The sequence below is a fragment of the Cariama cristata genome, unplaced genomic scaffold (genome assembly GCF_000690535.1).
Source record: "Cariama cristata isolate BGI_N322 unplaced genomic scaffold, ASM69053v1 scaffold35365, whole genome shotgun sequence".
NCBI classification, from domain to species: domain Eukaryota; kingdom Metazoa; phylum Chordata; class Aves; order Cariamiformes; family Cariamidae; genus Cariama; species Cariama cristata.
The window spans coordinates 5596-25023 of NW_009617813.1; the positions used below are offsets into that span (position 1 = coordinate 5596).

Consider the following 19428-nt stretch of genomic DNA (forward strand, 5'->3'; position numbering starts at 1 on the left):
TAGATTTTACTGCCAATGACAGCATTCTATTCTACATAGGATAAAAACTAAACACAGCCCCTAATCCCAAGGATTGACAATCCAAACATACCCCAGCGAAACCCACAGAGGAAATAATGGAGGGACAGTAAAGTTGTTTTACGTGTTGTGTTGTTAATTCACATCTTACAGGCTACACAACAGAATGAATCTCTAGGAGGGTCACAAGTTTTGCGTTGAGGTCACTGCCAGCTAGTTTATCCCTTTTATGCCTTTGGGACATAAAGGGGAAAAAAGGCAACTAACTACCGGTGGCTGTAATGGTGACAATAGTGGAAGAGAAGTGGAGAACCTTTTTGCTCATGTTTTACTCCTCTCCCCTACTCTTCATTTCTTTCCTTATTTTCCTAAAACAAAGATTACCTCAACAAACAAGCAGATTAAAATTGAATACCTGAAGCTATTATCACCTGTGGCTGTCATTCCTTCCTCTCTGACAGATGTCACTGCAGTTTTCAGCTCAATTTGTGAATGTAAGCCCATTCCAGACCTTGGTTACTGTAAGATGTGCAGCTGAAACCAGTATTTTAGGAGCCAGTTTGCAAGGGAAGTGGTCCTGGCATCCTTTGGAAGGGCACAAGCAGCTTCCTCTTCCATCTGGCTGTCTTTAAACCACAGTCACATCTGTCTGAGCTCTGAAACCATCAGCCAGTCAGACAGAGAGTGATACTTCTAAGGAATTATTATTTTTTCACAGTAGATAGCATCCAGCAGGCATAAATATTTTCAAAACTTTTCTCAACTTTTTTTTTTTCCTCAAAATCTCCTGGGCTTGATATTTTTCTTCATCTCATTCAGACAGTAGTCTGTACAGTCTCTACAACTGCCTGGGAAGTGTGCACTGCACACAGAATAGAAATCAAAGACATATTCTTTAGTCTGCTTTTGTGTAATCCCAACTCAAGCTTCAAGTCTCAATTTTTAAAATGTGATTAAAGTGTAAATTACAAAAGATAACATTACTCCCAAGGACAGAAAAATATTAAACTAAGTTTGCACAGTTAAGAGAGAAATATCAATCACTGGCAAGAAGCAGCCTAGGATATGAATGAATTGCATGCCATTTAGAGAAACAAACAAATGCAACAGAATTAATCAGCAGATGTAAAAGAGAGAGTGTGATTCTGATACAAAATAGAAGAGATGTACGAGAGGGCACGAAACAATAACCATGTGCATCAAATCATCAGCTAGTTTCTGCACAGATGGAAAAAATTCTGAAGAAATGCTACAAGATTTTTGTAAGAGGGTTTCAAGCTGGACATGAATTAAAGGCAAATGAATCCAATCTGTGCCTCTCTCTTTCTCACTCGCATGTACATGCACAGACACAGCCTCTAGTTTGACGAAGACAGTCCCCCATTCTGGATTTCTGACTCTCTGCCAAGTTAGGGCTGAACTTTAAATTGAGTCTGGAAGGCCAGGGTGTGGTGGCACAACATCAGCATAAAAAATAGATGAGATTTTTTTCTGCGTTTGCATTCCTGGCAGATTCCTCACAACTCCGAAGAACTAGACTGAGGACTCGGGAGAGAAAGATGTAGAAACAGTCAGGCACAGCAAATAGAATTAGGAAATATTTTGAAAATAGACTTGCAAGCCAGGACACGCAATAGCCAAATTCACTTTAAGTCTCAACAACACAAGTTCAAAGGTTTGAATTACTCAAGAATATCCTGTGTTTAGCCAACACTGCTAATCTGGTGCATCTCTTCCTTGTCTGGCCAAGGTTTCTTCCCTTCCCTTCTCAACATACCCAGTACAGATAAATGCAATATTACAGACACTTATAAACAGAGCAAATGTGAGCAAAACATCAGTACAGCTTTGAAAGGCAGGCCATATATCTACAGTCATGATGGGTTTAAATTTTGTTTTGTTGTTCTTCCTGCTGTTTGCCAGCAATAAATGGCAATTTTACTTTCTGACCATGTTCAGCTGGGCTCTATGCCATTTTTTGCTGGTTTTGATGGCAGAGTTCTCAAGACATATATTAAACTATCTGGCCCATGCAATAACTCATGGGGACTGCACTCTTGTTTCCAAGGATGCCCTACAAGAAGAGAAGTAGACTTTTTAAGAAAAGCAGCAGTCTTCTGCACTAGTAATATTAAACTTTCCCATGGAATTTCAATAGCATTAACAAATTATTTTGATAAAAAACCAGCAGGCTTTGCAGATTTTTTTAGGGCTTCAACAGAGAAAAATGTGCAAGCTTTACACCCACTCCTCGATGTTATAAGCTCCCATACAGTCTGTCCTGTGACCATTCTTAAATACACTAATGTTACAGAGTTAATCTCATAATGGTAATGCGTCCACAAACAAATTACTGCAGTAATGACGTTAGCTCAATTAACTTTTGAATCTATTCGCTATGCAGAACTAAAGGTCATTTTCTACTAAAATATCTCCTTCCCACTTCTTTATCACCCTTTGCAACTTATGGCAGTTAATATTAGAAATCCTGTCTATGCTATGTCAGGAAGAAGACAGGATGACAAAGCCAGAAAAAGACCTTACTCTTTACTAACATAACACAGCCATGGCCCAAAGAGAGTATCTGCCTTCTTTCATGAACACATCTAATTATGGCAAATTGTTAACACCTTGAAGAGGAGTTTCATAGAAGGGTAAACTTTAACATATGCCATCCTCACATGTAAAACATCTCGTACTTCATACTTTTCCAAACATATGCCCTTTTTCCTACAACAGTTTATCAAAGACTTTATTTTGAAAAGGACTTCAACCTGTTTTCCATTCCTGTGGATGCATTTTTTAGTGCTTGCAATTATTTGTCTGTCCAAATAATTCCATAGAAACATCAAACTATGTAATCTGGGAATGTAGTCAGGGATGAGACAGCAAGGTCTGCAAAAACGCAATTGCAATTATTTCCCCACTCGCAACTACAAGCCACTACAATTTAGGTCTTTGGCAAAATCATGTCTTTAGTTTATTTATTTGGGCACCAAAAGCTGCCTGTCCACCTTGCAGGTCCTGCTACTCTTCCCCTTGAGATCCCACACTAAAGTCACAGTGAATAATTTGACACTACTATTGCCATGGCAACAGCCTGATGTCATGCATATACAGAATTATGATTGACATTCCTGCAGTATCCAACAAAAGGAGGAATGAGGGGAAGAGGGAGAAAACCAGACACAGCTCCAATACTAATGGGGGAAACAGAGTATCACTGGCACTGTAAATATTGTTTTATTCATAAATCTGCCTTCTCCCGTTTTTCACCATGTCAACATTCCTGTGAAGGGCTCCCATCAGAGCCCAAAACACACACTTGGTGCAGAGGGGGCTTCTTCACACGTGCCCAGATTTGGCCAGAGCACAGCAGGTGTCCTTCTGACAGTGCTCTCCTTGGGGAGAGAACTCCACGCTACAGCACGAAAGATTTTTGCCACAGAGGTTAGTCTTAACAATGTACCTTTTAAATGTCACAGGTATGGCCTAAAATAACACAAGACATTAAATGGAGTATTTTTTCCCTCTGAGGACAGTCTTCAGGTGTTCAGCTGGGCTATAAATCTTTTCTTTTCTTCTTTTTTTTGCTGATGTTTATAAGTGCTCACAGAAAGACACACGCAAACCATTATGAACAGGATAAACTAACATCTGTTAAATATTTTTTAAACTCAATGTCTGCAACAGTTCTCAGAAGGGTCTACAGGCAATACCAAGAAGAGGATGGAAACAGCCTTTTATTCTAAATGTTATATGTACATGGAAAGCCGTTTTACACAGTTTTTTAAATTCTGCGTAAAAGAGCTATTGTCATCCAATGTCACTGTGCTTACACTAATAACAACTTTTAAACATGGAGTACATTATTAACAACAAAAACTGTTAACAAACAGGCATAAAAGACACAGATATGTGTGCTGATATTTCACATGTATTCTAGAAACAAGTTGGCGCAAAAATAAAATGTGCCAGTAAAAAAAAAAAATAGGGCTTTTTTAAAATCACGCAATACATGATTTTCTTTCTTGCTTTCTCTCTTTCCTTTTTTGTACACAATATGCTGAGATGCATTCTCAAGCCTTTTCACATCAGGATTTGCAGGCACTTCAGCAACCCAGCTACATTTTTTACAATACATGAAGTTCAGACCAACAAACATAAAAACAGCTGCTGCAAAAGAAATTCTCATATCCCATATGCACATTCAAATATTACTCACTACTAGAGTAATCTTTTTTGCTTCAGTTATTTTTGGATACTGACATGTCTTCAGGATGATGTGTAACAGTTTGTCTCCACTTATCTCTCATTCATATACTTACAGGTTTATTTTTAATGTAGCATCACGATGCAACAATACAGTATATGGAAGCACAAGGCAATTGTCCACAAAGCTTCACATATTGCAAAAAGAAGAAATTGGTTTCTTTTCAGTTTTTTTGATCCAAAGAAAAACTTTGATTTCTTCTGCTCTTGCTTTAAGCTATCTCCAAAATTTGCCCAAAGAGGACTGTGTATCAGATGACCATGGGATGACACCATCCCTAGTTCTCTTCCTCACACAAGTGTCATGACCAAATTCATTTAGAAGTAAAGCAAAGCAGAACTCAGCTGTATGTTTGTTCATAATTTCCCATCTTTAATAAAATAGTAAAATATACTTATCAAGGGCTTGGCTGTGACTGTATAAATAGTCTCTCTCCAGTTATTTAATTTGTAATGGACTGTGTATTAAGTTCATAAGGCAATTGTAACAGGATTCTCAGGATAACGGAAAGCTTAATATTGTTTTCCTCATGAGTCAGGATAAAGGCTTTTTTAATAAGCTCAGAGTGGGGAGAGAGAGTGAAAAAGAGTGCATATGTGCATGATAGGAGAAGGATAGTTTTTCAGCATATAGACACTTAAATATTGATCAACAAAGAGTGGTAATGACTCCACCATAAAACATCTTAGAACCGCGACTGTGATCCAGAGTAGAGCTAAGCCTTATCCACTCAAGAGTGATATGTAACCCTCCTCCTGACCCGAGAGAAGTAAAAAAGGATATGTCAATGCTTCCTTCAACCTCAAATTCATTAATTTTATGCCACAAAGCTGCATGTTGGTGTAATAAGTCACTGCAAAGTAAAACACATTACAACAAATCCTAGTAATAAGCCATTGACAACTACTGGACTGGGCTATGGGACTCAGTACGCAGGGGCGGCATTGCTCACTTCCGCTATGATTGTCAAATGGTGGAACATCCTTCCATGAATTCAACACTTGAGACAGAACGGCAAAGACATAGGGCCCACCAACGCTTTGCCTGTATTTTTAAAGGCACTGAAACAGACAACGGATATATTCCTTAGTACCATCAGTTTAAAAAGTTTTCAAAATATACGTCTTTATATGAAAATGTTCCTTATTGCATGATAAGTTGATCTTCATTTTCTTCACCTCAAGAATAAAATGGTCTTCCCTTTTCTGGTGTTTGCAACCTGTTCAGCCTCGCTACCTGAGATGGTGATGGCGGTACATCTTGCCTGAAAGGACCTTTAGGAGGGGTGTAATTAGGGTCCTGAATTTTCTTATATGAGTCATAGTTGCTAGGTCCTTCAGAAGAAGTTTTTTTTTTCAGTTGTTGTTCTTTCCGCCTCTGCTCTTGACGGAGCAGTTCTTGTGTTTCTAGCATTACCCTGGCATTGAAGCCATGTCCCCCCATATAGCCATTCCTTGATCCTTGGTAGCTGGAATATCTGGGATTTTCCTTTGCGGTCTGGAACCCTTCTCCAGGGGAATAGCTCTGCTCCCAGGAGTCTTGAGATACAGAACTGGCATTTTTTCTGCTTTGCCTGGAAAGAAAAATGGAAGAGGCTTTTAAGACAAATATTCTGGTTCTAATTCTACTGTTACTGACAACAATCCCTGGAAAGAAGGGTGCTTCTGCAATGCCATCAAGTTTCCCCCAGCTATAGCATTCTCTAGAAGTCATGTTCTCTCCTGCCTCAAAGAGGCATCTTGCCTCTTTTGTTGGGAGAACATTTCCTATAAAGTTGAACTATATTTCTAGGCCTCTCTAGGAGGAATATGCCATGAAACCCCATCCAGTGCTACAACCATCATCATGTTCTCAAGAAAATGTGCCACAATTCATTGCAGACTAGGAAAGAACCATACACATCGCTGTGCTTCCTAAGAAACCAGACAACAGCCAGCACTTGTAAAGTCACTCATGCAAGATTTGAATCTAGACTCACACTTGATTACAAATGCAACAGGCAGATCTTTAAAACACTTGCTCTAACACTGCACAAGTCAGAAGATAAAGCTCATTATTGACAGGTAGTTACACAGATGAGAATTTCTTTCTCCCATTTCCAGAACTAAGGAATTTTGTGCTATCAAGACTGTTCCCCAGTTTGCTATAGCTTTCATAAAAGAAAAGTCAGAGATAACCTTTTTTGCTCATTTTTTGGCTCCAGGGGGTAGATAAATAAATCAAATGCATATAGGAATTACAAATTCTTATCTCTTTTCACAATAAATCATCACATTATTTTGAAGACAGATTATGATTTTGAAATAGCTTTAATTTACTATCAAGCTGCTAGATGCTTTTATGAATTTAAAATAAGATTGGTGATGATAAAGTAAAACAATTTTGTGCTGCAGTAAAACAGATACCCACTTTGAGATTAAAATTAGCGTATGAGAATCAAGCAGTAAAACAAAATATATTGGTACATTAATCAATAAGAAAAAAATTTAGTTGTTTATATATGGTTTGTTTTTTCATGTCAACACACATGACTCAGTGTGGCCTCATCCAATGAATATGCAGTGAGGAGACAGGAGACCCAGAGAATTTTTCTACTATTAGTAAAAGTAAAAAGTCACCTAATGCTTTTGCAATCTTCCTTCCACATGTATAATTTGAAAATGACCGTATTCACCTTATTTCATAATAGATTTTGGGACCTCTAGATGAAAATCATTATTCAGGATGAATGTAAATTATTACAGCATAAATTACAACATAATGTAAATTCTTATGCAAATTTTTATAGCTGTCTTGGTATTCGCATATCCAACTTTGCCAAAGAAACGATGTTTCTGAGCCATGTTTTATCACTGCCTGGAACAAGAGCAAATTGAGTGAACCTCTGTAGGCTACGAAACTGTCAGGTTTCTGATCTAGAGCAAGATAAATTTTAAGTACTAGAAAATTAACTTGGATTTAAACATTGCTGTTGCAGTTTCACATGGGACAAGAGGATGACTAGTTGAACTGATTTAATTTACTGACTGTTTTCTGGTACTCGTTCAAAATTAGTTGGCCCACTTTCCCTGTGTTTCTGGGAAGATCCTTTAAAATTGACTCAAGAGTTTATTTGCCTTCAGTACTAATGATTTGAATGTACAAAGGGAAAAAAAGGAGGCTTCTAGAGACTACACAAGATGAAAAGCAACAAAGCTCAAGAATGAAGCCAGTGCACAAACTTTCATCATTACAAAGCTACAGCTGTAACATTAAGCTTGGGACTTAAGTTTCAGAGTAATGGCAAGATTTCTTTAAAGATCAGTCACGGAGTTAGGAACAGCTTGTAAAGCTGGAGAATTGGATGTCCCAGCTTGTTATAGGAGTATCGTGGTATTTACAGCTCTCAACTTTAGCCCAAGGTCCTGAAATTCTCTCCGCTCTCAGCACAGCACAAATATGCAGAGTGCTCAAAGTCATTAAATTATCATTAATTACTCAGTAACATGCATTGCTGGCTTGCTAGTTATTTCTCATGTTGAAAACTGCATTGAGTGAAGTTCTCAGTCACTCCTTTCAAAACAAGCATTTCTACGACCCAAAGCATTATCTTCCAAATTTCTTGTAGATTAATTTTCTCCTTACAGTTATTAATTTCTGCCACTGTAACTGACTTCCCACTTTTAAATGTAGAAGCGATTGAGCAGAATAGGGGAAGCGAGTTTTAAGAATCGTAGTTTTAAAACTAAAAATAAACCCCCCAACTTAAAAGTGACACTAGCATTCGTGTTCTTCCACTCAATCTCTGTACGGCTGGGGCTAGCAAAACTGAAAGAGAATTTCTCAGGAAAAACTATAGCATTAATAGGTGTGGTCACTTCAGAAAGAAAGTAGAGATAAGAAGGAAAGGGAACATAAAGATTTTCAAAATGACAAACTAACAATCTAAGAAAACACAGTAACTTTACATTTTCCTTTCCCGCCTTCCAAACTCAACAGAAAGATTCTACGCTGAAAGGTGTTATGGCATCTGAAAATCTGAGAGATTTGTTTTATTTTCAAAGATGTTGGTAGGATAAGAGTTCATGGTAAGATAACTTTGATTATGAAGCTTCTATTTGTTTCCAAAAAAAGAGTTATGATACACTTGGTAAAACACGTGTTGTCACAAAAAAAATTTTTTTCCACACCATTTCCACATAGGGCACAAAAAATAATACAATCTCGTTGCAAGGGAATTTGACACCAACCTCCATTGTGAAGGATTCTCCATTCAACCATCGCCACTTATATTTGAAAACGCAAAGACTATTTGGATAATGCTTAACTATGATAGTTAATTTACAATACAAGTTGGGTAAACTTTTAATAATTTTAAAAGCTAAATATCAAATAAAAGACATTTTTGCCTAAACAGCTCATTTTGAAAAAATCTAAGATTTTTTTAAAAATACAGATCTATTTAGACATAAAGTGTATTAATTTTTAGCATTCTTTTGCTAATGACCCCGTAACTTAGAAGAAATGTATATATAGGAAACTTGAAAGCCTTTAACTTTTTGGATAGAGTTTCTCAGTTCCATATTCTTTTTTTTGAGGTCTTGAGATTTTTTTTTCCCCCTTTTAATTTTTCCTCTGTATTAGCATCATAAAGATAGAATTTCTACAAGTAAGGAATTAAGCAACAGAAAAAAAATTGTCTGACATGTCAAAAGGGGACAAGCCATGTCATGCTCAGGAGATTTTTGTAATTACAGAAAATTAAACTGGATGATGTCCCACAAAGAATAGCTTTGTTTTAATGTCTCAGTTCTTTTGGGTGCTGAGTGTCATCAAATACCACTGAAATCAGCTCTGAAGTAATTCTCCTAAAATAAACAGCTACCACATGCTCTCACTTAACAAATTTTATGCCTCTTCCACACTGAATACATTCCACCTTATATCAATGCTAAACAAAAGTGTCTGTACAACATTTTCCTTCCACAAATGAAATTAGCTGCAGGCTCATATACACTGAATAGCTTCAGTTACCATACCTGGGTAATGAGCTGTACTGTCGCTGAGCTTGTTGGAAACTCTCTCTTTCTTCTTGCCGCTGCCGCTGCATTTGAACCTCTACTGATACTGAGTGTCTGCCACTCTGTGAGTACGTCTTGGTGTTTGGCTACAAAGTGAAAACGAAAATGTCTTAAACAAAGCAGAAAAATATCCACAAAAGAGCTACCATTTAAATTGCAATTGTACACATACAGTTATATTTCTTTCAATATGCGGTTCAAGTAGCTCTTTCATAAAAATTAGGTTAAATTCTGACCCCTAACAGTGGCCTGTGCTACAAATTCTGTTTCTGATCTAACATTTCTGAGGTGTATCAGGAAAATATTGGTCCAGAATGAAGTATCTTTTTATAGTAACACTGAAATTTAAATTAAGTCACTGGAAGTCATCTTCAGACAGTGTAACTTAGCCTAGCCACAGTAATAGTAAGTTTTACAGCCCACTAAGGATCTGAGGGAAGAGGGAGCACAACAGCTCTTTCAAACCTCACCAGTATGCTTAAGTGATGCTCTCCCTTAGTGGAGCCATCCTATTTTGCTGTTGGTCCAGACACGCACCGCTTCCTTTTCTGAGAGACAGGGAAACATTTTCTGGTTTGATATGATCAAGTAGATAAATTTAGCAAATCTTTTGTGGACTACGGGGAATCCTGCATCTCTGAGAAGGATTTTAGATAACATCTTAATGAGGTGACAATTTGAAACTTTGAGGCTAATACAAGTGAAATGGATGGTCTTTCTGGGAATACAGAGCCTTACCAGTCAAGATCTGGCAGAATGGATGGATTCAAACTTTGGATTATGAAAAAGTTTACTTCTATAGAGGTATCACTTTTCATTTTACATTACTACTTTCTTCAGATTTTGTGATTTCAAGTTGCAAACTACTGTGCCACAAAAGTCAAAGAATGTTATGGGCTCTTCTTGTTGTTTTAATACTAGAGTTTCACCTAACAAAGAAACAGAGCATTATTTTATCTCCTTAAAATTATCAGTTCTATTCAAAACACCTAAGTCTAATCACCAGGAAGTCAAGGAGAATAACCATTTGTCTGAGCCTGGGACTGAAAGAGCTTGTCTCAGACTTGCTTTTGTTAAAGTACTTTTTGCCTTTTATTTGTGCCTTCCCTCTAAACGAACATCTCTTGTTTTTTGCCATTATAATTTCTGCAGCAGAAAGATATCATAATGGCTCACAAATATCTGCAAAATAAAAGGCTTTTCAAAAGCTTCGTACATTGAAGACAAGTTTTAGAAACTAGGAAGTTGCCATTTGTGACATTAACTTCTTTGTCGTACTACATAGTCAAGTACCTGCAGGTAGCCAGAAACACAACAAATTTGAAACAGGTGTACAAGTTTTAGAAACTTCATTTTCAGTAACAATACTCTTCAGACAGGGCATCAGTCTCGGCTCAGAATTTAACAGATACAATTTGGTGAACAACTGCCTTTCTGGTTACGAGGAGATTATTGAGCAAAAGAATCAGAATGTGAAAGCACAGACTATGAGTAACATAGAACTTACTTAAAAGAATCCTTAATGCAACATTGATGTCTACTTCAGAATAGATTTACTCTGTAAAAAGCTGAGTACAACATTATTTCTAATGACAAATGCTTTAGGAATGGTATGATGAAGCAACAAGTTGAGAAAACAGAATTGTGTATGAGCCTTGTGGGAAATTTTCTGAGAGATGAATAAGCTGTACATATGTATGTCCAAACCAACAACCTCCATGGAGATTTCCTACTATATTAAATAAGGGCAACACATACAGAGCAGCGTTTCAGTTATTGCATATGTCAACATTTCTAACTTTCTTGACTTTATTGAGAGTCTTCTGACATTTGGTATTTTATTGAAGGGCTCAGCTTATGGAAGCGAGTGATTACCTGAAAATCACAAGATTTATTTGTGAATTCTCTCCAGTGTGGTTATAAGCAGCTTACTTATAACCAGAGGGAAACTCAGAAGTTCCCATCTCAACTTCTCCATAAGGAATAAAAACATTTAAACTAAGATTTTAGAGCCAATCTCCTCATTTCATGGGTTCCACTTTAACAATGTTGGAAAGCTTGCAGCTACATTATGTCATATGTGAGAGAGTAGTTATCACAGATAACACAAGGAATCAGAATTGTTTCTCTTCATTTGAACACACAGTTTCACTTTCTTCGTTCACTGTAAAATAACAGATTAAAGGATTTTACAGTACAGGGAACGGTTAAGTTACCAAAGAGGTCAAGCTAGAATTGAGCTGCTGCTCAATTTAGGTTTCTGCAAGACACTAAAATGCATCATCTAGAAAGTACGAATGCAAGTACATGCACACACACATGCAGAGAACTGAAGTTACCACAAAAGCCTTTAGTAAAGTGACAGAGGTTTGAAAGCCCTAATAGACTACGAATGGACTAAGATCAAAATGTGGCTTCAGAGAGAGGTTTTTTTAATGCACATAGGAACCAATGGTTAAACAGAGGCAGGGGCTATCACGCCTGTCCACCCGCTGTAGTGCGTGCCCAGAATGACTGGATCTGAGGTGTCAGCTCTGAATTCTCTGCAATTCACAAAGAATTTCATCTAATGGACAGCATTTATCATTTGATGGGTCTAAAGGCAAACATCTAAAATCCATTATCTGATTTTCTGAAGGTATGAGTACGTGTATGCCTTGTTAAACTAAGTGGATTTGCAATATTAACTAATCTGAAAAGGATACTTATTTAGAGTCCTGTCTGCACGTTGTTCACATCTACAATAAGGTGTTCATATAACCAAATCTGCTATCTGATTTCAAACATCCAAAAATATGGCAATGAGGCATAAAAGTACTCCCTCTGTATGTAATCACATATTCCATAACAGAACGTATATACACAGAGGCAGGTATATTCAACTATCTTATTAATGAAAAGGCTTTTCTTTCAAATCTTTTCATTGAAAACCTCAGTGATACCATAGTGAACGCCCCTGATACACGGTTACGATAAAGACTTAACATATTCCTTTTTGGATCCTTAACTTGTTCAGAAAAATGCAAATCTCCATATAGTGATTTATCTTTTCAATACGCTTTTGATCAAAGTATCTAAACTAAAAATATTTATATCATATGTAACATTAGTCTTCAAAAGCTAATTAGTAATTTTGTCTCAATCTCCAAAGCATACTATTATACATATATATATTTATATAAAATATATACACAAACACACATCTATGTACATGCATACCCCATTTACGTCAGTACAAAATGGAGGTAAATAAAAAAAAAGTTGAACTATTTTCACATCTTTCGACAGCAGCAAAATAAATATGTATAAGGAATACACATAACACGGTAATTTTAACACTGATACCAACACAAGGCTAAGTACAATTATAACAACCTGAAATCATCCAACAAACCTGGCAACAGCTTCGTCTTCACAGTACAGATTGATAAGAACTCTGGCCTTGTTTGCAATGAGATGTATGACAAGCACCGACCTTTTAAATCAGGATGCGGTCAAGGCCACAATAACAACCAAGGCTGCACTATACAAACAAATGTATGTTCATGTCTTCCACAATACATTTAAGTGGCAACGATAGTTATTGCATTCAGCATTGTTAAACAATACTCAGCATGTAAAATTGTGCTTTAAAATACATGAAATTACACAGGTCTCTTCTCAAAGAGGCATTAATTTAAAACTCAGGCTGCAAAGTTAAAAGTTTATATAGAGTTCTCACTTTATGCAAACAACATTTTTTCATTCCACAGAGAGTGTACCCTCATGGCTCATGTTGCACTGACCACTATCAGCAGTAAAGGGCAGCATATTTTAGGGATAAATGTCCCTCCTCTCTTTCCTAGCTAAACCAGTGGCTGCCTGCACAGTTTCTTTCCCTGCAGAGTGGCATTTCTGCCCACAGAGGATAGCTCTGCGTGCTGCCAGCACAGATCCTCCGGGGCTGGCACAGATCAAAGTTGCCATAGAATTACAGACAGGAGATCATGGGGGTGATCCAGGGCACTGGGTTTTCAGGGAGATCCAACCAGCTGAGGTGACAGGAGACCCCACTAGCTGAGGTGACACATCTATCTGACAGCCTCCTGCCACTGGGAGAAGTTAGGAGGAATGTTTACTCAGACTCACAGAACTCCTTTGTGTTGATAAAGAAACAGTTAGTAGGGAGATTAATAAACGAACAAGTCCCTTAGTATTTTCCCAGTTATTAAAAAAGACCATTATTTAATATTAAAATAAATGTGCTAATTTTCCAGATTAAGCTGTATGTTTAATCAAGAAGTTTCAAGTTCACCTGGGAAGTTGGTAGACACAAGGCCCTCAAAAGTCTGTGGTTCTTATAGTTCAGCACTAATTGAAAATAGATAAGATTAAATGACCTTGCCTGCTTTCTGTGTAAATGTACTTGGCGTAAATGACAGACAATCCAGTAACTGTGTATATCAAAATTCAGAATGATAAGAAACATTCAATGGTTCTGGGAGATGTCCTTGAAAACTATTTTTACTTTCATCTTTTTGTTTATGTTGCTATGGTGAATGACCATATAGCAACATTTCTTTTAAAAATTGCCAACAGGTGTGTGTATTAATTCAAACACCACATAATAAGAAAATCCCATACCTTTGTGTATCTTTCTGTGGTATACATGTAGGAAGTTGAATGGTGTGGTATGGGACAAAGATTTCCATTCTGTTTACAGCAGCAGCAGAAAGGAAAATCTTCAATATGGTTGAAACAAACCACTTAGCCCTGAAATTCTACCTGGGCTATTTACATGCACTGCATGCCTGTGAGCTATAAATATGTTTGTTTACAAATTGAAATTGTTTTAAAATCTTCTATCTTCCTTTTCCATCTCACATAAACTAGTAGATTGAAACTAGTGGGGGAAAAAAGTTTAAAATATAAAATGTTGAAGTCAGAGCCTAAATCTTGGTAAGAAATTGCTGATATTTCTTAAAATCCTTCGCAGGTTCAACACAGAATGGCTATTAACCACACAGCTGGCTGTGGCCTGTGGAGAGGCTGCCCTGCATAACTTTGGTTTCCTCTCTGAAACAGATTGGGGCAGGAGAAACAGCAATTTAGCTCCTAAGGTATTCTTTGTCTACCGCAATGCTCCACTAGATATTGCATAATATCTTGAATTAAATATCCTGAAAGAGACTCTTGAAATGGATTCATAATAAAAAGAATTAATATACTACTTTTCTTTCTCATTAATGTGTTGAGTAATTCTACATAATTTAAAGCCTGATATAAACTTTACAATGCTTGTTTTGAAAATAGTCTATTATTCATTTTTCCAGGTAAAATTCATATGTTACAATTGAAGTTACAGCAATAAAGATCAAGCTTTTTTTTTTTCAAAAGCATTTTAGACTATTTAGAATTCATTATGGCTTTGAATAGGTCAAGGACTTGAATACCAGGATAAGAAATGAGTACCACAAACAGATAAAAAATGGAATTTTTTACTTTAAATCTATTTTAAAGACAAGGTCTACACATCAACGAACAGCAGAAAAAACAAGCATAGTCCCTAAATTTTCTGAGCATTTATCTATCAGGCCATGCCTGAGTATGTTCTCAGGACTTCTGGAGTCTTTCCTGTATGAAAATCATGCAATTATTTACCTTTCAGAAATTTGTGCATGTAATTCAAGCTACACTCAGATGAGTCAGGTAGTGTATTTATTTTGACCCAGTTAGCTGTTAACTTGGGGAAAAAACCTCTTTTTATTTGACTCCTAAATATTTAAGGTAGAGTTTGCTCAGCTGCTCTCTTGATACCAGTTTTCTCCCACCATTCAAATAGATTCAGGAGGACTGAAGATAAATGTATTTGTGAATGGAATTTGCCACTTTCCATTTTCAGCACTGTTTTCTTTATGAAAGATGAAGACGTAAACCACTAACTTTTGTCCCTCCTGCATCTTTGTGGGGTTTTTTGATTGTTAGTGTGCTTCTACAAGGAAGATTGGCAAGCAGTTGTAGTGTTTTCCATGGATTTAATATGCTCTTTTTTTTAATTGGATTGTTCACTCCCATGACATTTAGGGCTACAATGCTGTGTTTTTGTTATTGAAGGTAGGGATCTGTTAATTAAGATGTGACTAGGCAAAAATACAAGATATGGAACAAACTACAATCAAAATCCCCCAAAACCCAGGACTGGTGCAAGGAAGGATAAACCTCAGCAGACCCAATACTACCCAGAAAAGAAAAAAAACCAGAGGCTCAACTTTGGTACTAAACAGAAAAATGAGCCCCAAAAGAATCCTGCATTGGTATAAACATGTCATAGAAACAGCAAGGGCCTTAAATATTAGCAAATATACTGTGATTCCATGCAATTCTACATGCCCAGATACACATTTCTGCAAACGCTGACTGGAATTAACACCAACAGGATTAAAATGGATTAACCATATTTTATGTTATTTTTCTTCACCCCCCCGCCCACTCCCATGTAACATCAGGCATATAGTATTGCCCTTGAAACCATCTTGTACCTTGTTTTTTGAAACATGAAAAATAAAAAAGTCATGAAAGAAAAAAATTATGAAGCCTGAGAAAGTCACCTTAAAATAAACAAATGCACAAATCTTTTCCGTAAAGCTTTGACCCAATTGCAGAACTAGTGGATTTTAGATGGCCCGATGCTGCGAGAGTTAGTCAGTTAAACCTTAACAGTGTGTCATTCAAATGGCCTTGAGCAGAAATGTTATGCTGCTTAATAGACAGTGTCATCTCATTCCAGCGCTATCACTTTTGTGTCTGTTATGTTTCCTGATGCTGTATGAACACTCATAGGCAGTCAAGTATTTTGTTTACTGGCAGGGCAAATGCAGCTGGGCAGAAAGTCCAGCCCTGTTGCATTGCTCATCTACAGAGAAATAACCTTCATCTGATGGGCACAGACAGAAAAGGATGGGGTCAGGCACTGGTGTCTCTGCCACAGGTATTGCTCAGAGCCAGCATGATGTAGCACTCCATGGTACAGAGATCTGCCTCCAACCCGTGGAGGAGACTGAAGGTATTTGTCACAGGTAACCGGACTCCTGTGTCACAGGCCATTAATAGTCTGGGATGGAGTGGAGTTGGTGACGTTCACAGGATCATTTTGATAATACATCAGCGTGTTTCTGAGCAATTGAGCTCCTCTGAATATTCTCAGAGTTGCCAGATTTCCATCAGTATCCATTACTTAAACCGCAAACTTTGTGTTCATTTACACTTCCTTAAAGTAACCAATAGTCCCACATCACATCAGTGCTTTGTTCCCTATCCTCAACCCTCCCATCAGCTTGTTAATGAGAAATGCAAACTACTTATCACCTCATAGCACACACTTCTCTGTAGATGGGTTTTTCCTCCCTTTCTATCCAAACCAGGTCAGAGCTGGCTGCTGTCATGAGGCTCAGAGGCTTCTCTGGATGTAAAGCCTTTTGTTTATGTAGGCTGTGCAACCCATCTCCCTCAGGTGAAAACACACTTTTCAACAACGGTCCACGTGCAGGTGCACTTTTCACTGCTGTGGTTTGTAACCAACAGCTTACAGATGGAGAAGACTGAAAAGACGTTGAAGTATTTTCCTGCATATGTATTATAAATCACTTTTGCATTTTTTTGTGTCACTGGTATTTAGTAATACATCTGGATCTTTTTTGAGAGGATGTCTTAACAAAGTCCATCATTTTAGACTAATATGTTAAAGTACTCCTTAAAGGAACCCACTCCTTAAGAGAGAGGGTTATGTCTCCTTAACAGTGAAATGACTGTGAACTGCTGAAGTGGATGAGATCATTGCTTTATCCTTTCCAAGCACTGTGTTCTTGAAAGGCTGGAGTACACAATGGAAAAAAATATAAAAATTATTAAAAAATTCTGGGCCAATTTTTTTTAAAGTACTTTTCTAAAATAAAACATTTGGTCACCTATGTATTTAACAACAGAGCAGCTCCTACAAAAGCAACAATAAGCTTCAGAATTAATATTAACACATTAAGCTGAATTAGTCACTTTGAGCTCATTTGCATGATCTATAGAAGGGGAGTAAACAGAGACATCCCATTTGTTTGAATAAGAGAAAAAGGAAAGGTCAGTGTTCTGACCCACAATTTAGGAAATTATTCCATTCCTAAGGTAATCAGCCTGTCATCCAAATAATTCCCTCCTCGCTCATTACAACAAAGTATAATAAAAGCCAAGTTGCCTGTCTAAAGTTGCTATGGCATTTACATATACAACAATTTGGCCCATGACCTTCAGTAGTTAAGTTCCCAAGTCTTCAAGAGTGCAAGTTTTTCTCATACACAGTTTTCCCAAGAATGCTGTTCCAATCTCTCATTTGGAGACTAAACAGCAGTTGATATGCATAATGGAAAGGACCTCCTACACCCAGTCCCCTTTTACCCCCAAACTGCTAAACTACAATTGTGATGAGCTATCACATTATCTTTACCACATCAAATCAGAAACATCTGGTCATAAAAAAAATGTTTATTTTATTTATTCAATTTCAGAGAAGGTTAGAGGTTTCCTAACATGGGAAAAGAGAAGTCTATATCCAGATACAGTATGTTAAGAAGTGTTAGGTCATTTAGGGATACATTTACCTTCGCTCCTCCCCTTGCTGCATGTCAAAAATACCACAGGTTCAAATTGGTGTTTAAGATGGACAAGGACCCAACAAAAGTCTAAAAATCTTCTATATCCACCACAATAGGCAAACAAAGATGACATACACATTATGATGTTACCTAGGTTGTTTTCAGTGACTTCATACACACAGGTGCAGATCTTTGGCTATTTCCACCTCAGTCTCGTGGGCATCATAGCACTAAGTAACAATAACCCGTCACCTACACCCGCTTCAGAGGAAGCTGTGAGAGATTCTACTGCTGTCATCATACAGCTCCCGCTTTTTTCGGAACACAAACAAATTGTTTACTGTCTTTATTGTGGAATTTTAAAGAAAAATACAATAAAATATTTGTCCCATATTTAAATGATCCTAATTTAGGATACATAATTGATTAAAAAGCAACACTGATTCATTCAATTATGTTAAACAAGATAAGGACATGAATTTACATAATTGTATCACATTGCTAGATCAGATTGAACAGGATTTAAATGATCAATTAGGACGTATATCTCGAGACAGAACTGCTCAGCTAATATAAGGGGCAAAGGAGTCCTATTGTGAAGCATGCTATTACACATAGCTCTCCTTTTTTTACTGTGAAAATACATAGCTCTTCCTCTTTAGGAAAAGAACTAATCGCAGTGATATGGCTTCAGAGAAAATACCATTTACAAAGTTACATGTTCTCTCTAAATTATTTATCATTAGTATGTGTTTTATTCTAATTTTCCTAGAAAATTTCAGAAAAATTGATATTGCCTTCAAGACAAAAAAAATCCAAGCAGTAACTCAGAGTCAAGGCTCTAAACACAGAGCAAATAATGCTATATGCACACAAGACAGATGTCTGAAGAAGTTTAAAAATGAAGTAAACATCAATGAACCAAAAATGGTGATAACAGAAAGGGCAGAAGTGTGGAGGCAGAGGACCCTGTGCCCCTATCGGTGTGCTCCCAACCAGCTTGGGACAGCAGGAGTCATCCAGCCTTTCCAGATTTGACCAGCTCTGTACACTTACCCACGGCTGCTCGAAACTGTAAGTACGTCTCCTGTCTTCCACGTCCTCGTCTTGCTTTGCTTGCTGAAACTCTTGTCTCAGGCGCTGTATCCGGTCATGATTGTTAGGGGTTGATCTGTTGCTAAAAGAGGGAGGACGGAAACGATCAATATACTTGGGAACTGCCATCTGTGACTGTAACTTCTTAGCCTGGGACTGCTAGTACAGTGCAGGAACACAGACTTAAAAATAATTTCCAAGCATTTAGTAGAAAGATCTTTAGTTTTTTAAAGATGATTAATGCTGTTTGACTTATAAAGAAACTTCAGATGGTGTAAGGGTAAGGCAAAAGAGGCTATTCCTAAAAATCATCAAAAGTTACTGGCATCTTTTCAGTATATGTTACTCCTAGAAATGAAAAGGA

The 19428-nt window shown here is 37.2% G+C and overlaps 1 protein-coding gene across 1 annotated transcript; it reads right to left on the reverse strand.

Moving 5' to 3' along the window:
• Window positions 1-5330: 5330 nt before the first annotated feature.
• On the reverse strand, window positions 5331-19193 carry LOC104162005 (partitioning defective 3 homolog). The gene is made up of 3 exons (XM_009700631.1): window positions 19026-19193; window positions 9310-9437; window positions 5331-5864 (listed from the first exon to the last, which is right to left on the reverse strand). The coding sequence occupies exons 1-3, from the start codon at window positions 19191-19193 to the stop codon at window positions 5471-5473; spliced, it is 690 nt and encodes a 229-aa protein (XP_009698933.1). The 3' UTR covers window positions 5331-5470.
• Between the last annotated feature and the right edge of the window lie 235 nt (window positions 19194-19428).